At 38.2% G+C, this 13511-nt stretch overlaps 1 protein-coding gene across 4 annotated transcripts in view; it reads right to left on the bottom strand.

Moving 5' to 3' along the window:
- Adamtsl1 (ADAMTS like 1) overlaps positions 1–13511 on the bottom strand; it is a 361048-nt gene that overhangs the window by 328973 nt on the left and 18564 nt on the right. For all 4 annotated transcript variants that reach the window (XM_048355943.1, XM_048356028.1, XM_048356104.1 and 1 more), the window contains exon 2: positions 2161–2288. In XM_048355943.1, coding sequence (XP_048211900.1) covers positions 2161–2288 — 128 coding nt within the window. The remainder of the gene's footprint in view (positions 1–2160; positions 2289–13511) is intronic.

Genomic DNA, 13511 nt, shown 5'->3' with positions numbered 1-13511 from the left:
CAAATTGCTTACGTGTGTGTGTATATATATATACACACACACACATATATACACACACATATGCAATCCAGAAAGATATTCAAAGATACTAATTTGAGAAAATTGGATTGCGTGAACATTCTTGGATTTAGTGATGTATGATTATTATCAGTTATACTATCATCTTGTACCATCATGTACTACAGGTTTAGTAAGTTATTCATGTTTGAGATTAAGCCTTTATTGGCTCAAGGATCTAGATAGTATGAAGTTTTCCCCAAAAAAAGAAAAATAAACTTGCTAGTGGAGCCAATGCAATTGACCTATTTTTAATGCAGATCACCAACACTGACCTCGTATCTTGTAGGATATGCTATCTTGTGGACATGGTTATCTTATAGGACAGCATTTTAACTAGACCTGTTTGGAACCAAAAAGAATTCTAAAACTCAATAGATCCAATGATGAGTCAATTATTTGGCTCCTACTATCTCTTAGACATTATGATGCCCCTGTACAGTGAAACACTGAAGAATGAGCCTGAGGCCTTGATTTAAAAAAAATTCTCACTGTTATTAATGAACCTGCCTCTCACTACTTCCTATTTGTTTATAAAAACTTCAGGAGAATCAGCATATGTGATTTTTCTTTTTTTCATGTTTTATAGCGGTGAATGATTTTTTTTTTTTTGGGGGGGCCAGTCCTGGGCCTTGGACTCAGGGCCTGAGCACTGTCCCTGGCTTCTTCTGCTCAAGGCTAGCACTCTGCCACTTGAGCCACAGCGCCGCTTCTGGCCGTTTTCTGTATATGTGGTGCTGGGGAATCGAACCTAGGGCCTCGGGTATACCGAGGCAGGCACTCTTGCCACTAGGCTATATCCCCAGCCCCGCAGTGAATGATTTTGATCAAATCTTCTTCTTGCTCCCTTTAACACTTTTCACTGTCAAATAAAACCTTTTATAAAAAATAGTACAGGGACTGGGAATATGGCCTAGTGGCAAGAGTGCTCGCCTCTTATACATGAAGCCCTGGGTTCAATTCTTCAGCACCACATATAGAGACAACGTCCAGAAGTGGTGCTGTGGTTCAAGTGGAAGAGTGCTAGCCTTGAGCAAAAAGAAGCCAGGGACAGTGCTCAGGCACAGAGTTCAAGCCCCAGGACTGGCAAAAAAAAATAGTACAATGGTGCTTCTCATTTTATAGTTTGGACACAAATCTAATCACAGACGGCATAACCCAATAATCAGTTTTGAATTATGAATACTCTTAGTAAAACCTTCCTATAATAAGGCCTTAGTACCTTTTCCTTTTAGCCTTGAAGCCATTTTCCACCTCCACCTCTATCTTTACCCCTCTTAGTATTGATGCCAAAGTTTCCACCAAAGTTTCTCTTCTAAACTTTCTTATATTAAACGCCCATCGATTTTGAACTGCATGTGCATAAGAAACTTCTGGCTAATAAAATTAACTCAATATATCATCCATTTGTAAGTACTTGGTAATCCACCAAGCTTTCAATATACTATTAATGCCAATCATGCTATTATTGTCACCAAAATCATCCAGATGGTGGGAAAAAGTACAATTCATTATGGAGCTAATAATTCTAGAACTATTTCCAACAATTGGAAATGACTGTGTGGCCTGTGGTAAAATGAATGAAAAGGCCAAACAAGAGTACAAGGCTCAGAGTTCTAGCCTCAGCACTGATATCAAGCAAAACAAAACAGTAAATTCAAATTAATGCAGCAGTGATACTCACTGGACACTCTGTTGAAGATAACTATACAACTGTGGGAGGGAAAACTTGGGGGAAAACCTGGGAGAAAAGGTGATACTGATCATAAGAAATGTACTCATTAACTGACTTAAGTAACTGTAATCCCTCTGTGCATCACCTTTACAACAACAATTTTAAAAATTGCTCCTTCCAGATTGAATGTAAAAACAATTTGTTTAGTAAATAAGTTCTATATAACATAGCTGCATACTAATGCCTAGCAAGGGAACACAAGACAAAATCCTTCCGATTTGATACCTTGCACCATTTTCACTTCCTTCCTTCCACTCCTTGCATCTACATTTGTGAACAACAAAATGTTCAACATCACCCCAGCTACAGGTACTCCTCACCTGGGCTACCTCTGGATTTCAAGGAGCCCCAGTGGGGACAGGACTTACTTGCTACTGAGGCATCGTCGCAGTGAGTAGGAGGCCCCCCCACCGCAGGTGCGGGAACACTCGCTCCATGGACCCCAGGCATCCCAGAGACCATCAGGGTCTTCCTCTGAGCGTGCTGTCCTGGAACTCTACAAGAAAACGAGAAGCCCGTCAGTACCATGTCCTCACTGAGCCCAGAAACCATGTAGACTAATCAGGGATGGCTTGTATATCTGTCCACACTGGCCTTGCTGGAAATGAAAATCTGTATCAGATTCTTTTCAATTTAATAATACAAGTCAGTAGGAGGAACCTGGGCAATGACTGGAGAGGAGAAACAGTACTATGGGAAAATGGAACATATTATCATGTCCCAATACATATATCCTATTATAGGAGAATTATCTAGATGAACTTGATCCCAGACTAGTACCAGAGTAATGCACTAACTAGTTGTAGTATTGGGATCCTGTATAAATCAACTGCTAGGGGGAACAGTTGTTCAAATGAATGATCTTTGGAACTTTTTAAGATGTGTACAAATTCCATTAGAAACCTTGTCTCTGAGGGTTTTCTAAGTGGATTTGTGATGGATATATCCTTTATTTAGATTCCTAAATTATTTGAAAGGAGGGATTGCACGTGGTTATAAAGAGGCACTGTGAATCTACCCAGCCTTGAGTGAGCCAGGGGTAGATAATTGCTCTAGAGCCTCCTCACTGTAGAAACTTGGACATTCATATAATTCCTTTATGTTAACTTTCTTCCTATAAAGTGGGGTTAGATAGTAAAGCTAATGACCCCAGTGAATCATTGTGAAGATTACAGTAAGAATTAACATAGGAAAAGCACAACCCATGCTTGAAAAAGCACAAATAGTCATGAGTAGATGAACATATTAATAAAAATGTAGCAGGTACATGCATTAACACATTACTCAACCTTAAAAAGAAAAGAAATTCTGATCCATGCTATAACATGGTTAAACCTGAACACGATGTGCTACAGAGGAAAGCACATATACTATATGATTGTACCCATAGGAAGGGTGCCAGGGATTGGTGGGGGCAGCATGAGGAGCTAGTGTGTAATGGGAAAATGAAACATTCTGATGGTAGATATGGGAAAACAACATCAATGCTCTTAGTGCCATTCAACTACACCTTTATAAATGGTTAAAATGGCTGAGTGTTGGTGCTCACACCTGTAATCCTAGCTTCTTGGAGGGCTCAGATCCGAGGATCATGGTTCAAAGCTAGTCTGAGCAGGAATGTCTGTGAGACTTTTATCTCCAGTTAACCACCAAAAAGCTGGAAGTGGAGCTACAACTCATGTGCTAAAGTTTTTAGCCTTGAGCAAAAAACAGTTAAAGGACAGTACTCTGGCCCTGAGTTCAAGCCTCTCAGTATCAGCACAGAAAATACTGGTTAAAATAGTAAACTTTCTATTACCTATATTTTACTTCCACAAAATAAATACATTTATTGAAGAGAGCACACAGAAGTATATAAGAATTATCTAACATTAACCTTATTTATCTTGTATTAATAATGCTATTAATAAGTATTGTGGCAATATACTTAGGTTCTTTTTTGTGTTAAATATGTTGAGTCAGGATACGGTTAAGGTGTCATTTCCCAGAAATTCCTGACTACTCCACAGTAGTGCCTTATAGCCACCTGTCTCGTTGTATCTTCCTTGAGGGGTGACCTGCCAGCAGTGTCATTTTCCTATAAAATACGGCACAGCACAGGCCAACCACTTTGCTAACCCCAAACTCTCTCTGTCCTTCCTAGAGACTTATTGAGTGCCAGATCTAGTTTTGAGGGTTAATAAACCAATCTCTAATTGCTGCAAGATGGGGTGCTTATGTTAAAGGTAATGTAAGAGATTAATTAGTGAGAGAGAAAAGACTTGCCATTTCTGGGCACATAGCAAGTCTCTTCCAGTTGCCAATCTAGTTTGCAGGCACCTGCACCTCTTCTGACAGACAGCCTTGGTGTTTTCTCTGTGTGATTGGAAGATGACACTACTGAGAGGCTTGTAGTATCCTCTGGACAAGGTTCTTGCCTGTGTGACACACTTATATTAATATGATGCAATTTTCCTTATTTTATCCAAATTCAATATGACCAGGATGAAAACAACATCACAAAGGGAAGGTTTACATAGAAATTAAAGTGAGTATGATGCAATTCTATCCAATTATTTTATCTACAAGAAATCCCATATGTAACATTCCCAGGAGAATGACATTTCTATGTGGGATAAGAGCCCCCAAATCCTTGATGGAGTTTCTCTCTAATTGCTCTCTGGGTAAGATAGTATACACGGGCAAATAGTTTCACGTTCTGTGCTGAAGTTGCTTGATATTTTTCATATACCCTCTCCAAAGAGGCACTCCAGCCTCTAAGGTGATGTTTGACTGACTAAACATTTTATTTCATCATCACAATTCCAGCACACATTGATACAGTCACTGTTCACGTTCCTCTGAAAGTGATCACAAAGAAACTCACAAATGAGGCCATAGGCCATTTGTCAAAAAGGAACAAATTCCGTTTTCTTTTTGTTTTGTTTTGTATTGCCAGTCCTGGGGCTTGAACTCGGGGCCTGAGCATTGTCCCTGGCTTCTTTTTGCTCAAGGCTAGCACTCTACCACTTGAGCCACAGTGCTACTTCCGGCTTTTTCTATATATGTGGTGCTGAAGAATCGAACCCAGGGCTTCATGTATACAAGGTGAGCACTTTACCACTAGGCCATATTCCTTGCCCCAAATTCTGTTTTCTTTAAGTGGATTAAACATAATACACTGAATCCATGTAAAGTGCTTTTTCCTTCTTATTAACTAGGCCCAAGTTTTATATCTACAACCAGAAACAACAATTGAGCAATGCCTTTCAGATAATTTAAATCCTAGAATATTTGCTTATTTAAGACAGCCTTTAAGACAGTCTTTCATATAAACAACTTTAGTGTCTGGCTCTTGTTTACTTCTCTCTTACTTTTCAAGCAGGGGTCCTTTTGACTTTATAGAGGTATTTTTCTTAAGTGTAAACTTGGAAATGCATCTGTTATGAAAAACTGAGACTTAAAAAAATAGGAAATAGACTGTCTAAAACTCATATTCATTGCTTCTGAAAGCAAAGTGCCACCCTTTCTATATATCTAGACAATTTGTTTCTTCTGTTTGATTTCTATAACATAAATACAATATTTTACATTTCAATGTTTCAAAAACAAGATCATGGACCTTAGTGATCAAGAGATTATTCTTGCTCTCACAGCTGGTAAGTTTTAGTACAGTTTCAGGGGAGATGATGCTTTTCATTCAAATTGATGATGGAGAACTAAACAACTACTAAAATCTTTATGTAAGCTAATGTTTCACCAGTAGGAAAGTTATCATAAAAAGTTAAGAATGTAACTGATATTGAGTCTAAAGGAAAAGGCTACTGTGAATCATTTTCTTCTTATCATATCAATTATTTTACTTTATAGTTATTGGATGGGTAAAAATGGACAATTAGCAAATATTTTGAGCTAGCACTTCAGAAAACAGTAAATTTCAAGAAAAGAAAGATGACCCTTGGTTTTGCAATCCCATTAGGACTGAATATGTCTCCAGGTACTCAACCTAGTCATTTCTGTATCTTTGGTGTCACACCTACTGAGCTTTAAAGGTAGTGTTTGATGAAGACTCTTAAATCAAGTGCCTTATTATTGGGAAAACTCAGCAATCAGCTTCCAACACTCAATCCAGTCTTCTAGGCCAATTAAGAGGCTCCAACCTCAACAAACAGTACATTCATGGAATAGAGTTTGTGGAAACTACTCATTAGGTACCTCTTAGGAATATTAGAGGAATTTCCCTACATCCATCTACCTCAGAATGATGTCATCCTCTTGCCATCATTGACTTATCAAAATATGATATTTGTCTAATAGTTTTGTGGTTAATTCAGAGACAATTGCACCCAAGTATCAGATGAATAGCTCCAAGATTGGCAGCCACGATAGTTAAATGCTTTGTGCAATCATATGAAGCAATATATTTCCCCACCCTTCACTGTCCAGTAGACACTGCCCTCTTAAGTAACCTCTTATGTAACAATTTAATCCCAAAACATCTTTCATTGGACAGCTTATGAAAAAACCCTATGGTATTGGAGGATAAAGGACAAATTAGCAGTAAATGTCTCTAGCATTACCTAAGCTCAGAGGGAGACATGTATAGAGTTCTTGTAACACACTTTTTCCAAATGTTGTAACAAGAGGTCAAGATATACAGAACTAAATGAAAAGAAAAGGAGGTGCTGAGGAAATGGCTGATAGGTGTTTGCAAATTTGAAGTTGTATAACAGCTAAAGTTATAGTATCAGCAATGAGTTTTTTCAGCTATCAACAGATCCTCAAAAGCAACAAAATGGGTTACAGGATGAGGCAGAGTAGTGCTTACAATTGTTAAGATCAGCAAGAAGGTAGCTGCCATCTCTGGTTTTCCTCTTTTTCCAGACAGTTTAGCTTAGGCCATCTGGAACTATGCATATACACAATGGATGTCACACACCTCTAAATTAAAAAGAGGGGCGACTCACATGATGAGAGAACCATTTTCTCCTGTGGTGTGCCCAGGCAAAGGGAAGAGTTTTATGCACAGAAACAGCCTGTCCCTCTATGTATGAAGCTTTTGAAAGGAATCTGTAGATTCCATTTTTAGGCCTCCTTGACTTATTTTTTAACAACTTGGAATACTGGCTCTGCTGCCAACTGTACATGGGAAGGGTTGCGATTCCCTGCTCCTGAGAGCTTATAGACATTAAGCAGTAACTGGGCTCTTGTAAAAGTCCATTAGCTTTTTGATGTACTTTCTGAAGGAGCATGGGGCATGGGTACTGAGGCATGCGCCTTCCCAGATGATATTTGCTTGCTGGCTTTGCTTAGGAAATTCAGATCATCTGGTTCTTATCATAGCTGCACTGCTGGGGGATATGATGAACTGCCAGTGACACAGCGCATGGTCTTTCAGAGGCCACTGCATGAAGCCTGTCCCTTGCTACTGAGGAGAGAAGTCAATTTTGTAACAGAGTGTAAACGCTATACAGGCCAAGGGTACTTGTCTCCCTTTTTCCTTCTCTAGTGCCTGTGCTCACACTTAGGCCTACTCTGTTCATATTTCTGTCAGGGACTATAATTGCACCTAAGTTTGGAAGGGTACTGGTGAGGGAGAAAGCTGGGTTTAATTAAGTACCTATGTGTCAGGAAGTATACCAGGCTTTTTACAGATTTTTGTATTTAATCCTCATGATGAGCTAGGTCAGGTGGGATTTTCCCCCCGATTTTGAACAGTAAGAAAATTGAGGTTCAGTGAGGTTGAGAAACTTGCATTATGGTACAAGGGGAAAAAAGAGCACAGGCCTGGGAGTCAGGAATGTTTTACTAGTCAGATATAAGTAAACTTGATTCAGGCTTGCTGCCAGATCTCTTTGAGCCAGAATTTCTTCATCTGAAAGAAAGGGAACATTGATACGTTCCTTATTAGAGAGATTGTGCAGGTTCACAGAGAACATATGTAAAGTACCTAGTGTCATTCTGGCATATTAACACTGATTATTTATCTCCTGTCACATGACACAAATACCCCTCTCCCCTTGCCTGCACACAACTGCCAAGACACATAATTAATACCCATACCTGGTAGAGCTAGGTTATTTTTAAAGATATTGTTATTATCTTTAAGTAGTTGTACAAAGGAATTGCCAGGTTTTATAGCTATATAAAACCATCTTTTTCTTTGTATCTACATTTAAGTTTGACCTTCTTTTCACTTTCAAACAATGTTTATCAGTAGATAAATTCATCCCAAAGTGATTAAAAACTAAAGCTGTTACTTTTCTTTAAAAAATTATTTTGTCCCTTAGCAAGGGACAATAACTGGGAGTAATAACTTGAGATGGATTTAAGACAGCCTCATTACTCTTTAGGAAAGAAAAACCTGACTCGGGTCCACGTCAGATGTTTCAATAAGATTTTTATTTCAGAGCTATGGTAAGTTGATTTTTGTTTTGTTTTGTTTTGTATTCCATCCAAGGACAAGGCTGGGTTACAGCTCATCTAGCTGAGAAACCTCTGGGCATTTTGGAGAGCTCTGCCAGAACACAATTTCACAGCCAGCTAAAGAAAAACCAACAATTGCTGATATGAACAAAGATTTGTATTCAAGAAATTTCCAACTGGCCATTAAATATTTTGAGTCAGTTCATGTCAAAGAAAGGCATTGATTTAAATATTCTGTCTAATAGTTTCTGTTACTTTAAAAGCATGGACTTAGCAAGTAGAAATACTATCATGAAACTGATAGAATCAATCTATCATGTATTTTTCTATATATTTCATTTATCTATGTATCTACTACCTATCTATGTATCTATCATCTATTAATACATCTAACATCAATCTATCTTTATATCATCTAAGTATCTATCATTCAACAATCTATCTATTCACCAGTCTGTCCATCCATCCATCTGTCCTGTGGTCATCCGTTTGTCTGTCTGCCTGTCTGTCTGGTATTGAGCCAAAGTCCTTCTGCTTGGCAAGCTTTATACTATTGGAGCTATACCCCCAGTCCTTTTGTTTTTATTTTGTTTTTGAGATATCGCGACAATTTTACCTATGCTGTCAGCATAGGGTGTAAAAATATGCACATATGACTAGAGAGAACATGAAGAGATTTTTCACTAGACATGGCCTGTCAGTTTTGTTTTCTTTTCCACTACAATTATTTGCTTTATAATAACAATAACAGTCTACTGAATGTAGACACTGCTCAGTGAGGAGAAAGGCTACAGGCAGTAAATTCATTTCTTTTACAAAGGAAACAACACAACAAAACCACATCCTGTGGGAATGGCAGTCATTTTGACAACCCTCTCAGTATTTCCATATTTGTAATATCAGGCATCACCTCTTGGACCCTGAACTGTAGGGATATTTTGATGCTTTGACTTGTTCTACTTCAGGTGTGAATTATTAGCGATTTTACCTGAAGCTTAATAAATGAAGCTTCTCTTTTTGGTTGTTGCTGCTGCTGTTGATTCTTCCCCATACTTAAAAAGGAAAAGTAGTCTCTAGTGGAAAACAAAATGTAGGACCAACACCAAGAAAAACAGAGAAGAGTCACCTCCCAGGGCCTCCACACCCCTCCACTCCCCAAAACAGGCATGCTTGAAACTCCCCCTCCAACAAAATTCCTTCCCCTGATCTTTTTGTGAATTCCTTAGTTCCTGGTGAGCCAGTGAGAAGTTTCAGTTTCCATTTCCATCTAATCTAACTGGAGTTCTGTCCAAACTTTGAGTCCAATCAGCCACAGATATTTTCTGCAGCATTGGCAAATTTTAGTGAAATGAATTTACAAAACATCTGTAGAATTAAGGAAACATCTGAGGCTCTGGAAAGCATATGTTGGAGTCATAGAGGGGGAAAAAAATCCTGATGAAGACAGTCTCATTTTGTGATTTGTTAAGGAAACTGGAAAGTTTAGGAATTAATATGGCTTTGGATTTAGTGGACAAAAAGCTCCAGTTATAAATGATAATAAAGACGCTGGAAGAAATGATGAGTTAACTTCATGTCATTGTCAAGTAAGTGCTAGGTTCTAACAGAACTTTTCCAGAACATTTTCTTCTTCGGTTCAATCAACAGAAAAAATTGGTGAAATGGAAATTATATCTGGGATTCCATGGGATTCCAGATATAATTTAGTTTTTATTCTGATACACATGCTTTCTCAAGTACTATTCAGGTATTATGAGATGAATGTTTGGAATCAAAATCTGAAATACAATTCTTAGCTACATATTATGCTTTTTTCTTTTCTACATTCTTTTTTTTTTCTCAAATTTTTATTATCAAACTGACGTACAGAGAGGTTACAGTATCATACGTTGGGCATTGGATACATTTCTTGTACTGTTTGTTGCCTTGTCCCTCATGCCCCCCTCCCTCCCCCCTTTCCCTCCTCCCCCCGGTGCTTTTCTACATTCCTATTTCTACTTTTGTTCCCATTGGATCTTCTTTTGTCAGAAAATTGCATAATGATAAACTCAGTATTGTAATAATTCTACTTAGCCTGAAATCATATCAAGAATCTTAGAACATCAATAAATTAGTACAGAATACATTAAAAACAAGACTTGGTCATTCTTTAAAGTTAGAATTCTACCCAATAAGTATCTTCTCAATTAAACTTTAAATCTTTTGAGATCAGAGGTTATGTTTTCTATTTCTGAAATTACCTACAGTTATAAGTGAAATATTATTATGTCATTTTGAAGAAAATCTAAAAGATTTTGATAAATATTTAGTAAATAAGGAAATGCTTTAAAGATATGCCCAGAGTCCCAAACACTTCATTTGTAATTCATATGAGTTCAGTTTTTGTTTTTGTTTTTCTGTATGTATGTGGCAGTCCTGGGACTTGAACTCATGGCCTAGGTGCTATCTTTTAGCTTTTTTGCTCAAGACTAGAGCACAACTACTTGAGCCACAGCTCCCTTTCTGGCTTTTTTGGTGGTTAATTGGAGATAAAAGTTTTGTGGACATTTCTGCCTAGGTTGGCTTCTAACCACGATCCTCAGATCTCAGCCTCCTGTGTAGCTAGGAATACAGGCATGGACCATCAGTGCCCAGCTTTGCTTACTTCTCTTGGCCTGTAAAACTCTTTTGAGGATTTATAATTCACTGGGAGAAGATAAAGATCTCTCCAATAACAAGTCTGATTGCTCAATATAGTCTACATTGAATCAGACACCAAGTTTTATTGCTTCTATTTCTGAAATGCATTTCACTTCCATTTCTACCCTTCCAACATCATAGCCTTCATTCGTTTCCTACTTTGTGCTCAATATTTTTCATTTATTTTTTTGCAATAGATTTCCTATCTGATATTGATCTACAGCCTCTCTTGCCATGCGCCTGTCTTCTATACAGCTGCAGTCATCTTGCTGGAATATACAGCTGAACTGTTCACTCTTGCTGAGAGACTTTCTGTGCAACCACTATCTACATAGCAGGTGGGATCTGGTAATGGATTCCAGGTGGGCTATGGATTCCCAGAAACTCTGCAACAATTTGGTCATATGTGTGTTATTATTATACTTTTGGAAATAGGATTCAGAGCTTTCATCGGGTTTTCCAAAAAAGAAAAAAAGGTTAAGAACCACTGGGTACAAAACAAAGTCCAAATTATTAGAATGGCATACAAGATTCATTTTAACCTGACTTCAAATCAATGTCCTGCATCTGTTCCTGCTGCTCCTGATCATAGATACTTTGGCTAGCTTATAACTCGGTACTGTTTCTCAGTCATAAAAGGCATTGCAAAAACCTCTGACAGTCTGTACATGAGCTGGCTATGGCCTAAATTCCCTTCCTCCTCATCTTCCTCACACTTTGCTTTTCTTTGACTTGAGCCCTCCTGATTTAAGATGCAGCTTTCATGCCATCTTCCAACGGAACTTTTCTCATCTTCAGGTAGAATCATCTCCTGTGGTTCCCATGGGTTTTGAGCACATGGCTAGGTCTTGATACCACTGTTGGGTTAGCACTTTAGCACTTGTTAGCCATGCCATGTATTGACTTGCTTAAACAGCTATTCTCAGAAATAGATTGTGTCCTTCCTAAGGGCCAAGACAAAGATCAACAAGCACTTATAGTCTCAGTGCCCAAGTAATCTGTTTCAGTGAATATTCATCCAATGCCATAATGAACAGGAGGCAGGCTAGGGCATGTAGCTGAGCATCTAATTCATCGTGGCTGTCAACTTTCACTCTTGTTTGTGTACACACTCAGGTTCTCTAGAGTGGGAAATACACACAGAAGCTGCAGATAAATGAAGGAATGGAAGAGGACAAAAATAAATCTGACCCATGTGCGGGAAAAAGATGATTATATTTCTGCTTATTCATGTGTCTTTTTATGCCAACTCTAAATTCATCCAAAATGTCTAAAGCCAAAAGATAATTAACCTGCCACATCTTGCCTTAATCTAGCCTAATCCAAGTTCTGGATGCTGAGTGCCAAGCACCCTCCTCATGAAGTAAACAATAATCAGGCCCTGAGCAGTCTTTGGGCAGCTGTGTTCTCTGGAGTTGAATGACACAAGCAGAATTCGAACAGAGTAGGTGGGTGAGGGAGTCTCGACTTCATCAAAGGGACAGGCTGCTACCAATAATAAAAAAGAAAAAGATTGCTTAGTAAAGTGTACCTCCAGAAAGTGTAAAAAAATAGTATAGAAGCTGGGTGCTGGTGGATCACACTTGTAAACATAGAAACTCAGGAGGCTGAGATCTGGGGATTGTGGCTCAAAGTCAGCCCAGGCAGAAAAGTCTGTGAGACTATTATCTCCAATTAACAAGCAAAATGACAGAAGTGAAGGTATGGCTCAAGTGGTAGAATGTCAACCACAGTCCTCCCCTCCCCACATACATGCACATGGGTGTACACACATACACACGCACACACCATAGAGAAATTCAAATAGTAGAGTCTGATATTAAAGGAAATCGAGAGAAGCAAGCAAGAAATGAAAGCTCTGGAACACAGAAGCTGATGACCCTCAGCTTCATTCTTTAGTGTTTAACATAAGACTTGTCACAAAGTTCAATGTTCTGTGAGTTTTCAGTATTTCTTTGATTATTTTTCTGTGGGCACTATTCAAAAACATTTCCCAAAATGTGTGTGGATAATGCTGTTAGCAAAAGTTTTTAGCAAGGTGCAGGCTAGATATCAGGATTTATTCCTTTCTCTTGACCTTGTCACTGACATGCCTCAGTTTACTCATATCCACCGTGAAAAACGTGGATTACATCATTTCTAATATACTTCTAACCATAAAAGTGTCTAACTATTGGAAATGAACTACACAACATGCAAGGAGAGTAGGTTGGGAGAAAAAAACTGGGAGAAATTGAGGGAGGAGGTGATACTGATCAAAAAGAATTATATTCAATACTTGACCTATGTAACTCTAACCCTTCTGTACATCACCTTTACAGTAAAAATTAAAATTAAAAATGCCTAGGATTCTAACTTAGGCTGCTACACTTGAACACATCTGTAAGTCAATTTCCTAATAACCAAGTGTTTGCTTGGTTTAATTGTTGCGATTTCCATTAGGAAGACATTGTTCTCTTACCCTGGAAGAGAAATTAAGTTGGTACAGAAAACCATCATGCAAAACTGTTTTGTCCTGTTGTTTGCTTACAAGTATTTACTGTTTTTCAAAGTATTAAACACACACATATATTGGTAAATTATGTTTTTAGGGTTTTTTTTTAAATGAATGAAAGTACTAAGGTCTGGAGGCATG

The sequence above is a fragment of the Perognathus longimembris genome, chromosome 1, assembly GCF_023159225.1.
Source record: "Perognathus longimembris pacificus isolate PPM17 chromosome 1, ASM2315922v1, whole genome shotgun sequence".
In the NCBI taxonomy this organism is placed as follows: Eukaryota; Metazoa; Chordata; class Mammalia; order Rodentia; family Heteromyidae; genus Perognathus; species Perognathus longimembris.
Note: the sequence above shows the minus strand (reverse complement) of the source record. Positions and strands in the feature narration are given on the sequence as shown.